General features: G+C 48.8%; 2 protein-coding genes across 9 annotated transcripts in view; both read left to right on the plus strand.

Moving 5' to 3' along the window:
• LOC120920308 overlaps positions 1–5078 on the plus strand; it is a 95442-nt gene extending 90364 nt beyond the window's left edge. For all 7 annotated transcript variants that reach the window (XM_040332305.1, XM_040332311.1, XM_040332310.1 and 4 more), the window contains 3 exons: positions 413–523; positions 3525–3689; positions 4734–5078. In XM_040332305.1, coding sequence (XP_040188239.1) covers positions 413–523; positions 3525–3689; positions 4734–4735 — 278 coding nt within the window. In that variant the 3' untranslated portion in view covers positions 4736–5078. The remainder of the gene's footprint in view (positions 1–412; positions 524–3524; positions 3690–4733) is intronic.
• Positions 5079–8461: 3383 nt separating this feature from the next.
• The window catches only part of VPS45 (vacuolar protein sorting 45 homolog), an 85973-nt gene continuing 73108 nt past the window's right edge, over positions 8462–21326 (plus strand). The window contains exons 1-4 of one of the 2 annotated variants that reach the window (XR_005744830.1): positions 8462–8643; positions 14385–14519; positions 17107–17167; positions 20127–20206. Coding sequence is in view for 1 of the 2 variants with exons in the window: in XM_040333747.1 (XP_040189681.1) it covers positions 8551–8643; positions 14385–14519; positions 17107–17167; positions 20127–20206 (369 nt within the window). In the remaining variant the exon portion in view is untranslated. The remainder of the gene's footprint in view (positions 8644–14384; positions 14520–17106; positions 17168–20126; positions 20207–21326) is intronic. The other variant, XM_040333747.1, reaches the window with a different exon arrangement.

A 21326-nucleotide genomic window follows, 5' to 3' on the forward strand; every position in this document is an offset into this window, starting at 1 on the left:
AGTGTCAGTCTCCGCCTGAACACAGAACGCGGCGGATGGAGGATCGGGTCTCCCGGTGGGACGGGAGGGCCGGTCAGAGCAGCGGGAGGGGGGGGGGGATGTCCCCTCCCGCTCCTCCGGCATAACAACCGAGCGACTTTTAGCCGCATCGGTTGTTATGTTTGGATAGCCGATCGCCCGTTCTAAACAACAGTACCGGGATGATGCCTGCGGCTGCAAGTATCATCCCGGTGTAACCCCCGAAAGCCGAGGACGCATATATGCGTTGCGTCGGCGTGAAAGGGTTAAACTGGGAAATATGTATTGTATTGTATTGTATTTTATTTGTGCGTTTATAGTAGATGTGTGTGGGGGAATATCTGCTTTTCTTTTTTTCATGATTGACTGACAATGTGATATTTCTCTGTTATAGGCTACATGAACAGTTATGGCTCTTATGGCTATTCAAGTTCCAGTTATGGTGCCTCCTATCCTGCCAGTGAGCAAAGACCTCCATACAGTGCGCCCACTAACAGGCCTCCAGGTAAGGTGATAGGGTTTTCTTTTGAATTGATTACAGCCGTGTGTAGCAGATTATCACTGCTGTGTCACAGTTGACAGCGACACTGTCCCCAATCTGACAATGGGTGCAGTCTGCGTTCAGGGCCGCGCGGCTGTGAGATTGGGAGCATTATGAGACTACCTGCAGAGGGATGCACAACCCCCCCCCCCCCCCTTCACGGGTGTATGCTTTGGTACGCCCCCTGTAAACGTGGCCGTAAGCTGAGGTTTAATCTTCTATCTTGCCTGGTTCCTTCTGCCCCCATCAGTTCACGTAATACAATTTTTAACCACTTGCAGATCTTTTTAAACAGCCGGTGGTTCGCTTGCAGATAAAAGTGGTCTCTGCGGCGGATTCGCCGCAAGATCACTTTTATCGGGGGCGGGAGAGGGCCCCGGTGGTCTCTGCTGGTTACCGGAGCCGTCGGTAGCGGCAGGGACGATCTGGTCCTCTCCCCTCTGAGACATGGAGCCGAGTGGGGGAAAGATGGGGCCCCCCCCCCCCCCCCGGTCGGCTCCATAACATTGGATGATACCCAACATGTCACGCTTCAAAATTGCGCCCGCTCGTGTAATGGCGACAAACTTTGACCCTTAAAATTCGCCATAGGCGACGTTTAAAAATGTCCTACAGGTTACCAGTTTTGAGTTAGAGGAGGTCTAGTACTAGAATTATTGCTCTCGCTCTAATGATCGCAGTGATGCTTCACATATGTGGTTTGAACAGTTTACATATGCGAGCGCGACTTGTGTATACGTTCGCTTCTGCGTGCAAGCTCAACAGGGGGGCACTTTAAAATAATTTTTTCTATTTTACCTTTATACTGTTCATTTAAAAAAATGATTTGGGTCACTTATATCACAAGGAATGTAAACATCACTTGTAAATGTTACATGTGTGCCATATGGGGTCAATGGGACCTACGACCGACCGGTACCGGGTCCATAAAGTCTGGGAGATCAGGCGATAAAAGGTGACTCGAGTTTAAGCCGAGGGGGGCTGAAAACTCGGCTTATACTCGAGTATTTGCGGTACATACATACTTGCATATATGGCTGCAGCATCAATCCGATGCTGCGTCTGTCCCCTGACAGCTCTAAGACCCAGAACTGAGCGATCACATGACTGCTGATCACTCAGTTCATGGTCTTCACTGAGCAGAGAGACAGTGACTGTAGTTCTGCCCCAGTAGAGCACTGGGCTGTGCAGGGATTGGGAGCAGCTGGCTTTGGCTCTCAGTGGTCTGCTGAGAGTCTGAGCCAACTGCTGGTCAGGCATCTGGGTGGATCCTGAACTTAAAGTCGGGCTCCTCCCCAGAGCCTGTGACGTCAGCCAACATCAGGTTTTAGCCCGCTGTCAGCTGAATCTGGGTTACAGGAGTGCAGAGATATGTGTACTCCTGTGACCCAGAAGAGCAGTATTACCAAAAAAAGGTTTGTCCTGGCTTTATTGTGTTGGTTTCACATTTGGTTTATTTTTTGAAGCGAAGAATGTTCAAGCCTTTCTTGTTGAAAAGTCCCTGAAAAAATGCCACATTTATAATACATGTAAACGTCCCCATCAGGGTAATGGAGAACTCGGAGACACTACAAAGATATACAGTGGAACCTTGGATTACGAGTATAATCCGTTCCAGGAGAATGCTTGTAATCCAAAGCACTCGTATATCAAAGCGAGTTTTCCCATAGAAGTCAATGGGGAAAAAAGATAATTTGTTCCGCATTTACTTCTATTGTATGCAATACCACATGTGGCCAGAGGGGGGGGGGGGGCTTGGGAAATACTTGGACAGCTCGGCTGAACTCGGAAAAACACTCAGGCATGGAGTGTTTCCGAATGGCTCCAAACCATTCCGTGTGTCACCGGCGCCCCCCCCCGCACTTCTGGCAAAAAGCGGTACTGCTCACCCCATTAGCTTGAATCCTGCTAGTTTTGCAAGACAACTCGCAAACCGAGTCAGGGATTAAAAAAAAAAAAGTTGCTTGTCTTTCAAAAGCTCGTTAACCGCGTTACTCGTTAACCACTTAACCCCCGGACCATATTGCTGACCAGAGCACTTTTTGCGATTCGGACTGCGTCGCTTTAACTGACAATTGCGCGGTCGTGCGACGTGGCTCCCAAACAAAATTGGCGTCCTTTTTTTCCCACAAATAGAGCTTTCTTTTGGTGGTATTTGATCACCTCTGCGGGTTTTTATTTTTTGCGCTATAAACAAAAATAGAGCGACAATTTTGAAAAAAATGAATATTTTTTACTTTTTGCTGTAATAAATATCCCCCAAATATATTCTTCTACATATTTTTCGTAAAAAAAAATCGCAATAAGCGTTTGGTTTGCGCAAACGTTATAGCGTTTACAAAATAGGGGGTAGTTTTATGGCATTTTTATTAATATTTTTTTTTTACTAGTAATGGCGGAGATCAGCGTTTTTTTTTTTTCTGTACTGCGACATCATGGCGGACACTTCGGACACTTTTGACACATTTTTGGGACCATTGGCATTTTTATAGCGATCAGTGCTACAAAAATGCATTGGATTACTATAAAAATGCCACTGGCAGGGAAGGGGTTAACACTAGGGGAAGGGTATGTTCCCTGGGTGTGTTCTAACTGGGGGTGGGGGGGGAATCACTGATCTTCTGTTCATACATTGTATGAACAGAGGATCAGCATTTCTCCCCCTGACAGGACCGGGAGCTATGTGTTTACACACACAGCTCCCGGTCCCCGCTCTGTAACGATCAATCGCGGGTGCCCGGCGGCGATCGTGCCCGCCGGGCACGGGACTGGGGGGCCCTAGTATTCTGCGAGAGAGCCGGCGTAGAGCTACAGGCTCTCGCGCAGGGGAGCCAACCTGCCGCCGTAAAACGGCGGCGGCAGGTCGGAAAGTAGTTAACCAAGATTCCGCTGTATGTGGATCCTCTGTGGTCTTTGGAAGTGGTTTGGAAAGCACAGAACTAATGTATAAAACATTCTTTTACAGAACCTCCGAGCCTAACACCTGCAGTACCCGTAGCAACGCCGTCATACAACATGTATCAAGGCCAGTGGCCCAGTCAGATGCCGCCTCCTAGTGCAGGTACCTACGCTGGAGCCGGCGCAACTGCGACAGGATACCAAGCAAGCCAAGGAGCCACAAAATTTTCATGTAAGTGCAGATATTTATTTGTGAGTTAAAGTGGGACGTTAACCCCCGTGCATAATTTGTACCCAATAGGTAAGCTTATAATGAGGCTTACTGTAAAGATCTCATAAACATGCTCCAAAAACGGCGGCTCCCACGCACATGTGCGGAGGTGAGGTCATCGTGGCTCCGGCCAGTCACACAGCCATAGTCCGCGAAGACAGGTGAAGATGGAAGCCTTGTCATTGGTGACAGCCCTGCCCCTGGAAAGGCTTTGTTCTAAAGCAAGTTTCACATAATGTGCTGGTGTGTGATGCATACTAGCACATTATGCCTTTACATTGCAGGGTACAAAACAAACGCCCAGCAGCTTACTACTGCATTAAAGAATCCTCCCTGTTACCCTAACCCAGGGGTCCTCAAACTATGGTCCTCCAGTTGTTCAGGAACTACAATTCTCATCATGCCTTGTCATGTCAGAGTTTTGCAATGCCTCATGGGACTTGTAGTTCCGCAACAGCTGGAGGGCCGTAGTTTGAAGAGCCCTGCCCTAACCTAACCTTCACAAAAACCCTCCTCTCAATTGGCCCTCGCTGTAACCCTCCCATGTGTAAAAGTAGGCTCTGTGTTTGCATACTCGCCTCTCTTATGCCAGGACCCTGTGTGTAAAAATACCAAAATGGGCCTTCCCTTATGTAAATGTTGCCCCGTTGCATACCCACCTTTCCTACGCCAGGATCTTGTGTGTGTAAAAACACTAAAACTGGCCCGCCTGCCGCAGCCCCCTTAGCCCAAGGCCCGCTCGCCGCAGCCCCCTTAGCCCAAGGCCCGCGCGCCGCAGCCCCCTTAGCCCAAGGCCCACGCGCCGCGAGCACATTTTGTGTTGGCGAAATAGAGAAGGAGACAGAATCCGCCTCTATCTAGCCTTGGGAATGAGACCGGATCAGCGCTGGTTCGCCTCCCAGCTGTTATTCCCTCTTTTTTGCCTTGGCACCAATACAACAAACGGCATCATAAAACTACAATATAAAAACAAGAACATTTTCTAATTTTTCTTTCTTTTTTCAGGAGATCCGGAAAGAACTGGAACTTGAAGAGAATCTTGCAAAGTTTTGCATCTTTAATTACATCACCGTATAATTTTATGCATTTTCCCTGGTTTAACCGTAGTTTCCAGTTTAAGTCACCTTTCCTTAAATTGTAGAAACCGGACACTTAAAATGCTTTTTTTTTCTTTTCTTTTCTTTTTTTACTGTCGTAGTTAAATTGTGAGTGTAAATAAGAAATCACAGTAGAACAAAGTTCTGAATTGAGACTTTTTAAATTGATGTGTTCTAAAACTCTTGTAACCATCCACTTGTGTATGTAAGTTTTAATAGCTTTTTGTTGTAAGAAATAAAAAATAAAAATAAAGTTGTGTTGTTGGTTTTTGTCAGTACACTTTAACCACTTGTCCTCCGGAAGGTTTTACCCCCCCCCCCCCTCCTGACTAGGCTTTTTTTTGCTATTCGGCACTGCGCTACTTTTAAGAATTGCACGGTGATGCAACGGAAACACAATTGGTGTCCTTTTTTCCCTCACACAAATAGTTTTCTTTTGGTGGGGTTTGATCGCCTCTGGTTTTTTTCTTTTTTGCATTTTTGAAAAAATTCTTTTCTACTTTTGTTGTTAAAATCAAATTTGGTCATAAATTTACAAAAATGTATTCTGCCACAAGTTATAGCGTCTACAATGTATGATATGTATGTATATATATATGTATGTGTATATATATATATGTGTGTGTGTGTGTGTGTGTGTATGTATATGTATATATATATATATATATATATATATATATATATAATATGAATTTACGCAGCTTTAACTTTCTGACTGCCGATAACATTTCTTGAGGTGCTAAAATGCCAGGGCAGTACAACTCTACTTCGACTAAGGCCCCTGTTCCAGCTGAAGAAAAACTGCCCCAAAGCATGAGGCTGCCACCACCATGCTTCACAGTGGGTATGGTGTTCTTTTGGTGATGTGCAGTGTTGTTTTTGCACCAAACATATTCTTTGGAATTGTGGCCAAAAAGTTCAACCTTGGGTTTCATCAGAACATAACACATTTTCCCATATGCCTTTTGGGAGACTTCAGATGGGTTTTTGCAAAATTAAGCCGGGCTTGGATGTTTTTCTTCATAAGAAAAGGCTTCCGTCATAGCCCAGACATATGAAGAATTATATTATATAGAGATGGATATCTAGATACAGATAGATCTAGATACAGATAGATCTAGATACAGATAGATCTAGATACAGATAGATCTAGATACAGATAGATCTAGATACAGATAGATCTAGATACAGATAGATCTAGATACAGATAGATAGAGATCTAAATAGAGATATAGATAGATAGAGATCTAGATAGATAGATATATATTAAAATAAAAGCAACAAATGTGGATTTTTTTTTTCTCTATTGGCTACTAAAAATGTCATACGCAGTAGGGAACCGGGCAGTGAAGCCGCAACGCTTCACTTCCTGATTCCCTCACCGAGGATGGCGGCGAGGACAAGGCAAGAGAAGAGAGATTGCTCGGCCTCGGCTGCCGACATCACAGGCGCGTTGGACAGGTAAGTGTCCATTTATTAAAAGTCAGCAGCTGCAGTATTTGTAGCTGCTGGCTTTACATAAAAATAAAATTCTGGTTGAACCTCCGCTTTAAGGAGTTCTGAAGTAGTTCAGTTTGAGTTTTCGAGGTAGCCACGCTCCCATCCCTATGCAAGTTTATCCTTCCCAATAAAACCCCCCAAAAAAACACCTAGATTGCGCTATGCAGCCAGTGGAAGAGTGCTGAAAATGCTGTGTGCCTGGCTTTCTGTGCTCCAAGGTGGGAAATCACCAATGGCTTTTGCGGGGGTGAGCGCCTGCTACTCACCCCACTGTTCCTCACCTTTTCATCAGACACTGCTGCCCCCCTGCAGATGCCACAGCCCCTGGGGGGGGGGTCACACAGCTGTGTCTGGGGATAAAAAGTGTGTAGCTGCTGTCCCCTTGCTCATCAGACACTGCTGTGTCCTTCACGCCTCACCCCCATCAAATGTTGAATGACCCCCCCCCCCCCCCATTCCTTTTCCCATATCGGATGATGCTGCCCCAGCACTCCTAACCCCCATCTGATGCTGCTGCCCTCCTCTCTCCAACATTGGATGCTGCTGTGCCCCCCCCCCCCCTAAAAATCTCACTCCCAAGGAACACACCAGACAAGTCAAGGATAAAGTTGTGGAGAAGTATAAAGCAGGTTAGTTTATAAAAAAAAAATATCAAATGCTTTAAACATCTCACAGAGCTCTGTTCAATCCATCATCTGAAAATGGAAAGAGTATGGCACAACTGCAAACCTACCAAGACATGACCGTCCACCTAAACTGACCGGCCGGGCAAGGAGAGCATTCATCAGAGAAGCAGCCAAGAGGCCCATGGTAACTCTGGAGGAGGTACAGAGATCCACAGCTCAGGGGGGAGAATCTGTCCACAGGACAACTATTAGTCGTCCACAAATCTGCCCTTTATGGAAGAGTGGCAAGAAGAAAGCCATAAGAAGTCCTGTTTGCGGTTTTCGAGAAGCCATGTGGGGGAGGGGGACACAGCAAACATGTGGAAGAAGGTGCTCTGGTCAGATGGGACCAAAATTGAACTTTTTGGGCTTAAAGAAAAACGCTATGTGAGTGGAAAACGAACACTGCACATCACTCTGAACACACCATCCCCACCGTGAAACATGGTGGTGGCAGCATCATGTGGTGCGGATGCTTTTCTTCAGCAGGAACAGGGAAGCTGGTCAGAGGTGATGGGAAGATGGATGGAGCCAAATACAGGGCAATCTTTAGAAGAAAACCTGTTAGAGTCTGCAAATGACTTGAGACTGGGCGGAGGTTCACCTTTCAGCAGGACAACGACATTAAACATACAGCCAGAGCTACAATGGGCATCACTGATTGGCAGGTATTGTTGTTTGGCACTGATTGGCATCCATAAGTAAAATATAATGCAGTACATCCGTGCCACCTATCAGTGCCCATCTGTGCGGCCTATCTGTGCCCATCCATGTCGCCTATCAGTGCCCATCCATGCTGCCTATCTGTGCCGCCTATCTGTGTCCATCCGTCCCGCCTATCTGTGCCCCTCCGTGCCGCCTATCAGCGCCACCTATCAGTGCTGAATATTAGTGCCCATCAATTCCACCTCATCAGTGCCACCTCATCGGTGCCCATCAGTGCCTGTCAGTGAAGGAGAAAACTTACTTATTTACAAAGTTTTGTAACGGAAACCAAAAAAAGCATCTGTTTTTCAAAATCTTCGGTCTTTTTCATTTTTTTTTTTTGCAGAAAATAAAAATCTCAGAGGCGATCAAATACCACCAAAAGAAAGCTCTATTTGTGGGAACAAAATGATACAAATTTAGTTTGGGTACAGTGTAGCATGACCGCGCAATTGTCATTCAAAGTGCAACAGCGCTGAAAGCTGAAAATTGGTCTGGGCGGGAAGGTGTATAAGTGCCCCCCGGTATGGAAGTGGTTAAACGTGTGCAGAAAATGCCAAAACGACTCAAAAAATGTAATAATTCATTTTATAAAAATTTAGGACACATGATTCCTGTGGAGCTCCAGTCTGACTGCAGCCAGATACCCTCCCAGGAAATACGTCACCTGCACTTCCAACGTGTTTTTAATGTGTATTGAATGTTTGTTACATTAAAGTTCTTAAAAAAAAAAGAAGTGGAGTGGAGGTCACGTGCTTCCTGTCAGACGTGGAGCTCCACTTTGCAGCCAGACTTCCTTCTTCGCAGCTGAGATCCCGGAAGTGGAGGTGACAGGGAGAAGAGAGAGAAGCAATCATGAATGTGGTGCTGGCAGTGAAGCAATATGTGTCTAAGATGATAGAGGACAGCGGGCCTGGGATGAAGGTGCTGCTCATGGACAAGGAGACGGTGAGAGGAGAAGGGGGACCATTGGGGTGTAATACTGGGGAGCTATGGTGTGCAGGGGATGCACTGGGGGGCCTGTGTGTGTGGGGGAGGGGTTATATTGGAGGACCATTGTGTTCTATGACAGGCGTCCTATTATAGTAGTGCTAATACTGGGGGGCATTATTGTGGGGGTGTCACTGGGGCACAACTCTGGTTTGGGGTATGAAGGGGGGGAGCATTATGGTGGGGGTGTCACTTGGGCACAACTCTGGTTTGGGGTATGAAGGGGGGGGGGCATTATGGTGGGGGTGTCACTGGGGCACAACTCTGGTTTGGGGTATGAAGGGGGGGGAGCATTATGGTGGGGGTGTCACTGGGGCACAACTCTGGTTTGGGGTATGAAGAGGGGGGGGCATTATGGTGGGGGTGTCACTGGGGCACAACTCTGGTTTGGGGTATGAAGAGGGGGGGGCATTATGGTGGGGGTGTCACTGGGGCACAACTCTGGTTTGGGGTATGAAGGGGGGGGGAGAATTATGGTGGGGGTGTCACTGGGGCACAACTCTGGTTTGGGGTATAATGGGGGGCATTATGGTGGGGGTGTCACTGGGGCACAACTCTGGTTTGGGGTAAGAAGAGGGGGGGGGGAGCATTATGGTGGAGGTGTCACTGGGGCACAACTCTGGTTTGGGGTATGAAAGGGGGGGAGCATTATGGTGGGGGTGTCACTGGGGCACAACTCTGGTTTGGGGTATGAAGGGGGGGGCATTATGGTGGGGGGTGTCACTGGGTCACAACTCTGGTTTGGGGTATGAAGGGGGGGAGCATTATGGTGGGAGTGTCACTGGGGCACAACTCCTGGTTTGGGGTATGAAGGGGGGGGGGGGAGCATTATGGTGGGGGTGTCACTGGGGCACAACTCTGGTTTGGGGTATAATGGGGGGCATTATGGTGGGGGTGTCACTGGGGCACAACTCTGGTTTGGGGTATGAAGAGGGGGGGAGCATTATGGTGGGGGTGTCACTGGGGCATAACTCTGGTTTGGGGTATGAAGAGGGGGGGGAGCATTATGGTGGGGGTGTCACTGGGGCATAACTCTGGTTTGGGGTATGAAGAGGGGGGGGGCATTATGGTGGGGGTGTCACTGGGGCACAACTCTGGTTTGGGGTATGAAGGGGGGGAGCATTATAGTGGGGGTGTCACTGGGGCACAACTCTGGTTTGGGGTATGAAGAGGGCAGAGGGGGGGCACAACTCTGGTTTGGGGTATGAAAGGGGGGGCATTATAGTGGGGGTGTCACTGGGGCACAACTCTGGTTTGGGGTATGAAGGGGGGGAGCATTATGGTGGGGGTGTCACTTGGGCACAACTCTGGTTTGGGGTATGAAGGGGGGGGGAGCATTATGGTGGGGGTGTCACTGGGTCACAACTCTGGTTTGGGGTATAATGGGGGGCATTATGGTGGGGGTGTCACTGGGGCACAACTCTGGTTTGGGGTATGAAGGGGGGGGGAGCATTATAGTGGGGGTGTCACTGGGGCACAACTCTGGTTTGGGGTATAATGGGGGGCATTATGGTGGGGGTGTCACTGGGGCACAACTCTGGTTTGGGGTATGAAGGGGGGGGGAGCATTATAGTGGGGGTGTCACTGGGGCACAACTCTGGTTTGGGGTATGAAGGGGGGGGGGCATTATGGTGGGGGTGTCACTGGGGCACAACTCTGGTTTGGGGTATGAAGGGGGGGGGGCATTATAGTGGGGGTGTCACTGGGGCAAAACTCTGGTTTGGGGTATGAAGAGGGGGGCATTATGGTGGGGGTGTCACTGGGGCATAACTCTGGTTTGGGGTATGAAGGGGGGGAGCATTATGGTGGGGGTGTCACTGGGGCACAACTCTGGTTTGGGGTATGAAGAGGGGGGGAGCATTATAGTGGGGGTGTCACTGGGGCACAACTCTGGTTTGGGGTATGAAGAGGGGGGGCATTATGGTGGGGGTGTCACTGGGGCATAACTCTGGTTTGGGGTATGAAGGGGGGGGAGCATTATGGTGGGGGTGTCACTGGGGCACAACTCTGGTTTGGGGTATGAAGGGGGGGGAGCATTATGGTGGGGGTGTCACTGGGGCATAACTCTGGTTTGGGGTATGAAGAGGGGGGGGGCATTATGGTGGGGGTGTCACTGGGGCACAACTCTGGTTTGGGGTATGAAGGGGGGGGAGCATTATAGTGGGGGTGTCACTGGGGCACAACTCTGGTTTGGGGTATGAAGAGGGGGGGCATTATGGTGGGGGTGTCACTGGGGCATAACTCTGGTTTGGGGTATGAAGGGGGGGAGCATTATGGTGGGGGTGTCACTGGGGCACAACTCTGGTTTGGGGTATGAAGAGGGGGGGAGCATTATGGTGGGGGTGTCACTGGGGCACAACTCTGGTTTGGGGTATGAAGAGGGGGGGAGCATTATGGTGGGGGTGTCACTGGGGCACAACTCTGGTTTGGGGTATGAAGGGGGGGGGCATTATGGTGGGGGTGTCACTGGGGCACAACTCTGGTTTGGGGTATGAAGAGGGGGGGCATTATGGTGGGGGTGTCACTGGGGCACAGCTCTGGTTTGGGGTATGAAGGGGGGGGGGAGCATTATGGTGGGGGTGTCACTGGGGCACAACTCTGGTTTGAGTTATGGTGGGGTTGTCACTGGGGGACAACTCTGGTTTGGGGTATGATGGGGGGGCATTATGGTGGGGGTGTCGCTGGGGGACAACTCTGGTTTGGGGTATAATGGGGGGCATTATGGTGGGGGTGTCACTGGAGGACAACTCTTTTTTGGGGTATAATGGGGGGGCATTATGGTGGGGGTGATAGGAGGCCATTGCAATGAGGAATGACGGGGTTCATTGTGATGAGCGGTACATCTGGGGCCCCATTACGGTGTCTGCAATCGGAAGGGGGTAGGGTAATACTTGCTAATTATGGTGTAGGGTATGACAGAGGGGATATTATCTTGGTTATGGGGGGGGGGGGCGCGCGATGTGTGTTGGGGTATAACAGGGGCCACATTATGGTAGGGGGTCCTTCTAGGAAACCATAGTGATGAGGGGTATGGCCGGGGGTCCATTGGTATGAGGGGGCCCACTATGGTGTGTGCAGGATTTGGGGGGGGGGGGGGGCGTTGTCCAGTGTGGTGTATGACAAGGGGGCTTTTATGGAAGTGGTGATACTGAGGGGCTCTTAGTGTGATTGGGGGACCACTGTGGTGTAGGGTATGACAGGGGGGCATTATGGTGGGGTTGCTACTAGGAGACCGTTGAGGGGGACACCTGGAGACCCATTATGGTATGTGATTTTTGAGGGGGGAGGTAGTCTTGTTGACCACCATTGTTAATTGTGGTGTGGGATATCATGGGGGGAGGGGGTATTATCTTGGTGATGGGGAGGAGGGCGGGGGGTTATACTGTGGGAACCAATGTGATAGGCTGTGGGGTATGACTGGGTGCCCATTGTTGAGGTGATGGGGAGAGGGAGTAATGCTGGGGACCACTGTGGTGGCATATGATGGGCCCTTTATGGCTGTGGTGATATTAAGGGACCATTATGGATAGGGGGTTGTTACCATAATGGTGAGGGGGTAAAACTGGTTGACCAATGTGGTTTGCTCTGGGGGGGGGGGATGACTGGGTGCCCATTATGATGGTCGGGGAGGAGTAATTCTTGGAGACCACTAAGGTGGGGTGTGACAGGGGCCATATTATGGTTGGGGTATTACTAGGAGACCATTGTGGTGTGGGGTAGGACACAAGGCCTATTATGGTGGTGAGGTGGTGCTAGTAGTCCCTTGTGGTGGGGTGTAGGACTGGAGGCCCATTATGGTGTGTGATGGAACAGGGGTAATAATAGGGGACCACCATTGTTAATTGTGGTGTGGGGTATGATGGGGGGGGGGGGGTGAATATAGTAGTGGTAATACTAGGAGGCCATTATTATGGTGGGGGGTATGATTGGAGGACCATACTGGCTAGGGGGAAATACTGGTGGACCGATGTGATGAGCTGTGGGGTATGACTGGGTACCCATTGTTGAGGTAGTGGTGATGGGGGAGTAATGCTGGGGGACCACTGTGGTGGCATATGATGGGCAGCTTTAGGGCTTTGGTCATATAATAAGGGACCATTATGGATAGTGTATGGGGGGGGGGGGTGTTACCATAATAGTGAAGGGGTAATGGTACTGGTTGACCAATGTGGTTTGCTCTGGGGGTATGACTGGGTGCCCATTATCATGGTCGGGGAGGAGTAATTATGGGGGACCACTGTGGTGGGGTATGAGAGGGGCCATATTATGGTTGGGGTATTACTAGAAGACCATTGTGTTGTGGGGTAGGACACAAGGCCCATTATGGTGGTGCTAGGAGGCCATTGTGGTGTGGGGTAGGACACAGGGCCTATTATGGTGGTGCTAGGAGGCCATTGTGGTGTGGGGTAGGACACAGGGCCTATTATGGTGGTGAGGGGGTACTAGGAGGCCATTGTGGTGTGGGGTAGGACACAGGGCCTATTATGGTGGTGAGGGGGTACTAGGAGGCCATTGTGGTGTGGGGTAGGACACAGGGCCTATTATGGTGGTGAGGGGGTACTAGGAGGCCACTGTGGTGTGGGGTAGGACACAGGGCCTATTATGGTGTTGCTAGGAGGCCATTGTGGTGGGGTGTATGACTGGGGGCCCATTATGGTGTGTGTGTGTGTTTGTGTGTGTGTGTGATGAAGAATGGGTAATACTAGGGGACCACCATTGTTAATTGTGGTGTGGTGTATGACCGGGGCGGGGGCGTTCTAGTAGTGGTAACACTAGGAGGCCATTATGGGGGGGGGGGGTATGACTGGAGGACCATAATGGCGAGGGGGAAATGCTGGTTGATGTGATGAGCTGTGGGGTATGGCTGGGTGCCCATTGTTGAGTTGGTGTTGATGGGGGACCACTGTGGTGGGGAATGACCGGGACTCTTATGGCAGTGGTAATAATAGAAGACCATTATGGTGGGGGATTTATCGGGGGACCATAATGGTTGGCGGTATTACTGGGGGGACTAAAGTGCTGTGATATGGGGTAATGACTGGGTGCCCATTGCTGTGGTGGTGGGGGGAATACTGGGGGACCACTGTGGTTGAATATAACAGGGGCCACATCTTGGTGAGGGATAATACTAGGAGACAAGGAAGATCTCACAATTAGGAAGTCCTGTAAATCTGTTGTAGGTCTTTGATTAGACCAGGGATCCTCAAACTACGGCCCTCCAGCTGTTGCGAAACTACACGTCCCATGAGGCATTGCAAAACTCTGACATTCACAGACATGACTAGGCATAATGGGAATTGTAGTTCCTGAACAAACCGTAGTTTGAAGACCCCTGGATTAGAACCTAGTTGCCCCCATTGGGACACCATCCAAGCATTTTTCACCAAACATCAAAAGTACTGAAATATATCCAAGGCTCCAGCTCCAGCTGTCTGTCACTTTATAGGTCCATAAGCTCACTGCCCCCCCCCCCCTCCCGTTCTGCTCTGCTGAGGGTTACAGGAAGATGATATGAAGACAGATTTAGGTACTTGCCTTGGCTGTATAATACTTTGAGAGACTCAGTTCATGAATATAAATGGTGTATTTTATATATATATATATATATACTGTATGTAGATGTCTGCTGTCCTGTTCTATGGATGAAGTTTACTTCCAATAATCGATACCCGTTGTTATATCTCCTCCCCCCCGCACAGACCAGCTTTGTCAGCATGGTGTACACACAGTCGGAGATTCTGCAGAAAGAAGTCTACCTGTTTGAGCGGATCGATTCCACCCATCGGGAGAGCATGAAGCACCTGAAAGCCCTCTGTTTCCTGAGACCCACCAAGGTAAAGGACACTGAGAAAGCCTCATCGGGAGGGTTGTCATCTGTACTGCCCAGAGAAAAACAATCAGATTCCATCTTTTCTTATTGTGTACGGTGCAGGTGGCTCAGTGGAAGTGGAAATTTAAAGTTGAATTAAACTTTTATTAAAAAGAAAAGAAAAAGGCATTCGTTCCTCTCGCTCTACGTGAATAATGCATATACTAAAGTCACTTAGAATCAAGTTGCCACAACGCATACTTTTTGCTTCAAAGTGGATTTAAAGGGTTAGTACACCTTCACCAAAAACCCGTCTATGGAGGTGAGGGGCGTCTGTCGCTAAAAACAAAGGGCCAGATTCTCAGAGGAGATACGCCGTTGTCTGGCCGGTCATATCTATGCGCCTGATTTTTACGCATAGATTTCCCTTAGATCCGACAGGCGTAAGTCTCTTACGCCGTCTGATAGTAACTGCATATTTACGCTGGCCGCTAGGGGCATGTACGCTGATTTATGCGTCGAAATATGTAAATCAGCTAGATTCGCGAATTCACGAACGTACGCCCGGCCGACGCAGTACAGTTACGCAGTTTACGTTAGGCTTTTCCCTGCGTAAAGTTACCCCTGCTATATGGTGGCGTAAGTGCGGCGTACCAATGTTAAGTATGGCCATTGTTCCCGCGACTAAATTTGAAAATTTTAAGTTGTTTGCGTAACTCGTCCGTGAATGGGGCTGGACGTCATTTACGTTCACGTCTAAACCAATACGTCCTTGCGGCGTATTAGGAGAAATGCACACTGGGAGATTTCCACGGACGGCGCATGCGCCGTTCGTGAAAAACGTCAATCACGTCGGGTCACAGAATATTAACATAAAACACGCCCCCCTGTCCCACATATGAATTAGGTGGGCTTACGCCTGCCGATTTTCGCTACGCCGCCGCAAAAGCTTACGGAGCAAGTGCTTTGAGAATACAGCACTTGCCTGTCTAAGTTGCGGAGGCGTAACGTAAATCGGATACGGTACGCCGCCGCAAAGATACGTGGATGTACGAGAATCTGGCCCAAACTGTGCAGCTCTGACTAAAGTTGAATAAAGCCCTTGCTATAGGGGTAGGCAACCTCGACCCTCCAGCTGTTTGAAACTACAAGTCCCATGAGACATTGCAAGACCCTGACAATCACAGGCATGACTCCTAGAGGCAGAGGCATGATGGGATTTGTAGTTTCACCACAGCTGGAGTGCCGAGGTTGCCTGGTAGGCCATTTACGTACCTCCATGAAGCTTAAGGGGAATACTACCAGAACGTTGCTAAGTGAGGCCTAGTCATTACTACTCAACTCCTCTTAAATGCTGAGCTCAGAGTTACTGCATTAGGGAAGAGCGAGAACATGTGAGTGGCGGTGGCGGGGGGTGGACGGGTGGGTCGAATCGGAGCTCAGTCCTGTGATGGTGGAGGTGAGCAGTAATAACGAGGGACCTCACTTAGCAACGTCCTGGGAGTATTCCAGTCGAGGGTTCAAGAGGTACTTAAATGGCCTACATCTATAGTAAGGGCTTTATTCCTTTTAACCACGGCAGAATGGCACGGCTGGGCACAAGCACGTACCTGTACGTGATTGTTTAAAGCCCAGCCGTTGGTCGTGGGCGCGCGCCCGCGACCCGGTCCGAAGCTCTGTGACCGCGGCACTCGCCGACCCGATCGCCGCTGGAGTCCCGCGATCGGTCCCCGGAGCTGAAGAACGGGGAGAGCTTCCCCGTTCTTCACTGTGGCGCTGTCATCGATTGTGCGTCCCTATATTAGGGAACACAAAATCAATGACGTCAGACCTACAACCACACCCCCTACAGTTGTAAACACACTTCAGGGAACACATAACCCCATCAGCGCCCCCTGTGGTTAACTCCCAAACTGCAACTGTCATTTTCACAGTAAACAATGCATTTTTAATGCATTTTTTGCTGTGAAAATGGCAATGGTCCCAAAAATGTGTCAAAATTGTCCGCCATAATGTCGCAGTCACGAAAAAAATCGCTGATCGCCGTCATTGGTAGTGAAAAAAAAAAAAATCGTAAAAATGCAATAAAACTATACCCTATTTTGTAAATGCTATAAATTTTGCGCAAACCAATCGATAAACACTTATTGCAATTTTTTTTTCCAAAAATAGGTAGGTGAATACGTATCAGCCTAAACTGAGGGAATTATATATATATATATATATATATATATGTTTTTGGGGGATATTTATTATAGCAAAAAGTAAAAAATATTGAATAATTTTGTTTGGGAGCCATGTCGCACGACCGCGCAATTGTCTGTCAGTTAAAGCGACGCAGTGCCGAATCGCATAAAGGGGCCTGGTCTTTTACCTGCATTTTGGTCCGGGTCTTAAGTGGTTAAATGGCCTACATCTATAGTAAGGGCTTTATTCCTTTTAAGTTAGAGCTGCACAGTTTGTTTTAACCACTTCAGCCCCTGAAGGATTTACCCCCCCCCCCCTTAATGACCAGGCCATTTTTTTGTAAAACGGCAGTAAAGTAAATCTCTACATGTCCCTTGTCAGGGGAACCGGCTTTCAAAACCAATGTTGTTTTTCTTTCCATACAGGAAAACGTTGAGTATTTGATCAAGGAGCTTCGCAGACCCAAGTACAGCGTCTACTTCCTCTGTGAGTAGTCGGATAATGTGTGAAGTGACGTGTGTTGGTAATGGGTTTCTACCCTAGTGTATGGCTTCCCATGTATAGCTATGGCAGAGACGTTGGACTATAAACTACATTTAAGGTTGCGATTGATCTAAATCAGTGGTTCTCAACCTGGGGGCCGAATGATTATTTGCCAGGGGTCACCGAATCCTGGGCTGTTCCTGAAGCCCGCACCACTCTCCCAGCCTTTTTGCGGCCGCCCAGCTGGGCTTTCCCTGGAGCCTGTGGTTGCCCACTCAGTCTCTTCGCAGCCGCCCATTCTGTTCACGGCATGGGTGGGGGGCAGGGACTAGAGGTCATCTGACTGGTAAGGAATGTGAGGTGGGAGGGGCTGGAGGAGACCCTATCTCCTGATTTCAGCATAGGTGTCACTGCTGCGAGACACCACAAAGCTGGGGATACAGAGAAGCTGGAGACACAGAGAGTAACACTACCTGTGATTAGAGTTGCCATTAAAAGTCCCCACTACAGTCCTCAGATCAGCAGATGACCTTGATCAAGAGCACCTAAGTTGGCTGATCAGAACTCCCCCCAGCATTGCCACTAATCCCAACTCCTCCGCCATCAGCACTGCTACTCATCCCAACTCCTCCGCCAGCACTGCCACTCATCCCCTTCCCCCCACCAAGGAGTAAGAGAAGTAATAAAAATAGAGGCATTGTAACACACTGACATTCACAGACATGACTAGGGCATGATGGGAATTGTAGTTCCTGAACAACTGGAGGGCCGTAGTTTGAAGACCCCTGTGCTAGATGATGCTGGATGTCCTCCAGCTAGGAAATGAGGGGGGGGGGTGCTCTGTCTCACTTGCTGTAGCTTCTAATGCACACTGTTAGAGGCTTACAGTCTGCATTGAAATCGGAGTGAGTATAGGTGAGATTCTTGTACAGCTGTGCAAGACTGAATGTAAGAGTGAAGTTCAGCTTTAGAAGTTCTATGTACTGTGTGTATAATGAAGAGAAAATTTTACTAGATTCCCTTCATAGTTTAACCTGAAGATCTCATCTCTTGGAGATTTACCAAAAACTCTAGCACTCAGAATCTGGTGCATGGCAGCCAATCAGCTTCTCATTTCAGCTTGTTCAATTAACCACTTAAGACCCGGACCTTTAGGCAGCTAAAGGACCTGGCCAGTTTTTGCGATTCGGCACTGCGCCGCTTTAACTGACAATTGCGCGGTCGTGCGACGTGGCTCCCAAACAAAATTGGCGTCCTTTTTTCCCACAAATAGAGCTTTCTTTTGGTGGTTTTTATTTTTTGGGCTATAAACAGAAATAGAGCGACAATTTTGAAAAAAAAGCAATATTTTTTTACTTTTTTCTATAATATAAATCTCCCCCAAAAATATATAAAAATAAAAAATTTCCTCATTTTAGGCCGATACGTATTCTTCTACCTATTTTTGGTAAAAAAAAATTGCAATAAGTGTTTATCGGTTGGTTTGCACACAATTTATAGCGTTTACAGAATAGGAGATAGTTTTATTGCATTTTTATAATTTTTTTTTTTTACTACTAATGGCGGCGATCAGCGTTTTTTTTTTTTCCGTGACTGCGACATTATGGCGGACACATCGGACAATTTTGACACATTTTTGGGACCATTGTCATTTTCACAGCAAAAAATGCATTGTTTACTGTGAAAATGACAATTGCAGTTTGGGAGTTAACCACTAGGGGGCGCTGAAGGGGTTAAGTGTGAACTCATATGTGTTTTCTAACTGTAGGGGGGCGGGGCTGGACGTGTGACGTCATTGATCGCGTTTCCCTATAACAGGGAACACACGATCGATGACGGCGCCACAGTGAAGATCGGGGAAGCTGTGTTTACACACAGCTCTCCCCGTTCTTCAGCTCGCGGGACTCCAGCGGCGCTCGGGCCCGCGGGTCTCGGAGCTTTGGACCGGGTCGCGCTCGCGACCCACGGCTGGGCACTTAAAGAGGAAGTACAGGTACGTGCCTGTGCCCAGCCGTGCCATTCTGCCGACGTATATGTGCAGGAGGCGGTCCTTAAGTGGTTAAGCTTTGACAATAAAACCTGTAAGCTGATTGGTTTCTATGCAGAGCTGCACCAGATTTTGCACAATGCAGTTTTATAGCCAGATTCAGAGAGACTTAGGCTGGCGTATCAGTAGATACGTCAGCCTAAGTCAGAATTTGCGTCGGCGCTAATTTAAGCGTATTCTGGTAACCAGATACGCTTAAATTAGGCTCAGATATGAGCGGCGTAAGTGTCTTACACCCTCGTATCCTAAAGTGTAATTTTTAGGCTGACCGCTAGGTGGCGCTTCCATTGCGGTCGGCGTAGAATATGTAAATCAGTAGATATGCCTAATTCACAAACGTACGCCCGGCCGACGCAGTACAGATACGCCGTTTACGTAACGCATTAGTGGCCTAAAGTTATTCCATCAAATAGATGGAATAGTAATGTTAAGTATGGCCGCCGTTCCCGTGCCGAAATTCGAAAATTTTACGTCGTTTGCGTAAGTCGTCCGTGAATAGGGATTTACGTAGTTTACGTCCACGTCAAAATCAATAGGCCCGTGCGGTGGACTTAGCCGCAATGCACACTGGGAAATGTAGGCGCCCGGCGCATGCGCAGTTAAAGAAAAAACGTCAATCACGTCGGGTCCAGCCTCATTATCATAAAACACGCCCCCTCAGACAAATTTGAATTAGGCGCCCTTACGCCCGCCCGCTTTAAGGCTACGCCGCCGTAACTTAGCAGGCAAGTACATTGTGAATCATGTACTTGCCTCGCTAACTTACGGCGGCGTAGCCTAAATGCTTTAAGCTACGCCGCCGCAAGTATGCGCTCGCCATCCTGAATCTAGCTATTAGTGATGTCTGTAAAAGTAACTTCCTTGGTAAAAGGCAAACTGCTAAAATCCTTATATTTTGTATTCTGTGATCGGCAGACTTCAGCAATGTGATCAGCAAGAGTGATGTGAAGTCCCTCGCGGAGGCCGATGAGCAGGAGGTGGTGGCTGAAGTCCAGGTGAGTGTATGGAACGGCTTATTGATGAATAGGAAACTTTATTTTGTTGTCGTAAGATCATCTCCAGCTTAAAGTGGAGTTCTGCCTGCAAAAAACTAAAAAAAAAAATTGAAAGTCATAAAATATGGACACTAAGGCCCAGATTCTCGTAGGAGTTACGCCGGCGTATCTCCAGATACGCCGTCGTAACTCTGAGTTTGAGGCATCGCATCTATGAGCCTGATTCTTAGAATCAGTTACGCATAGATTAGTCTTAGATCCGACCGGCGTAAGTCTCTTACGCTGTCGTACCCAAGTTGCATATTTACGCTGGCCGCTAGGTGGCGCTTCCGCCGTTTTACGCGTTGAATATGGTAATGAGTTAGATACGCCGATTCTCAAAACGTACGTGCGGCCGGCGCTTTTTTTTTTACGACGTTTACGTTAGGCTTTTTTGGGCGTAAAGTTACCCCTGCTCGATGAGGCGTACCAATGTTAGGGATGGACGTCGACACAGCGTTGAATTTTTCACGTTTTACGTCGTTTGTGTAAGTCGTCCGTGAATGGGGCTGGACGTAAGTTACGTTCACGTCGACTAGGCATTGAGCGGGTGCAATTTCATTAAAAAATTCAATGTGATAGTGAGTATGCGCGCGCATGCGCCGTTCGAAAAAAGCGCGAATTACGTGGGGTCACGATTCATTTCCATAAAACACGGCCACCACTTCCACATTTGAATTAGGCGGGCTTACGCCGGCCCAGTTACACTACGCCGGCGTAACTTAAAGCGCAAGTTCTTTGAGAATACGGGACGTACCGATCTAAGTTACGGCGGCGTAGTGTATCTTGGATGCGCTACGCCCGCCTGAAGATAGGCGATTCTACGAGAATCTGGGCCTTAGCTGTCCAAGGTGCCCGCGATATCCTCACTCAAAGCCGACCCGTCCCTCGGCTCTGGGTGGAGGCGCCGCCATCTTCAGTAAGGGAATCGGGAGGTGAAGCCTTCCCTACTGTGCATGCGCGAGTTGCGCTGCGCGTTCTGAGAGGTCCTTGCTATCTTCTGGGACCTGCGGGTCTCCCAGAAGACAGTGTAGGGGGGACAAAGGAGGGGCAGGACATGGCGTAGTTCGCCGCAGATTAT

This window comes from Rana temporaria, chromosome 13 (genome assembly GCF_905171775.1).
Source record: "Rana temporaria chromosome 13, aRanTem1.1, whole genome shotgun sequence".
NCBI classification, from domain to species: Eukaryota; Metazoa; Chordata; class Amphibia; order Anura; family Ranidae; genus Rana; species Rana temporaria.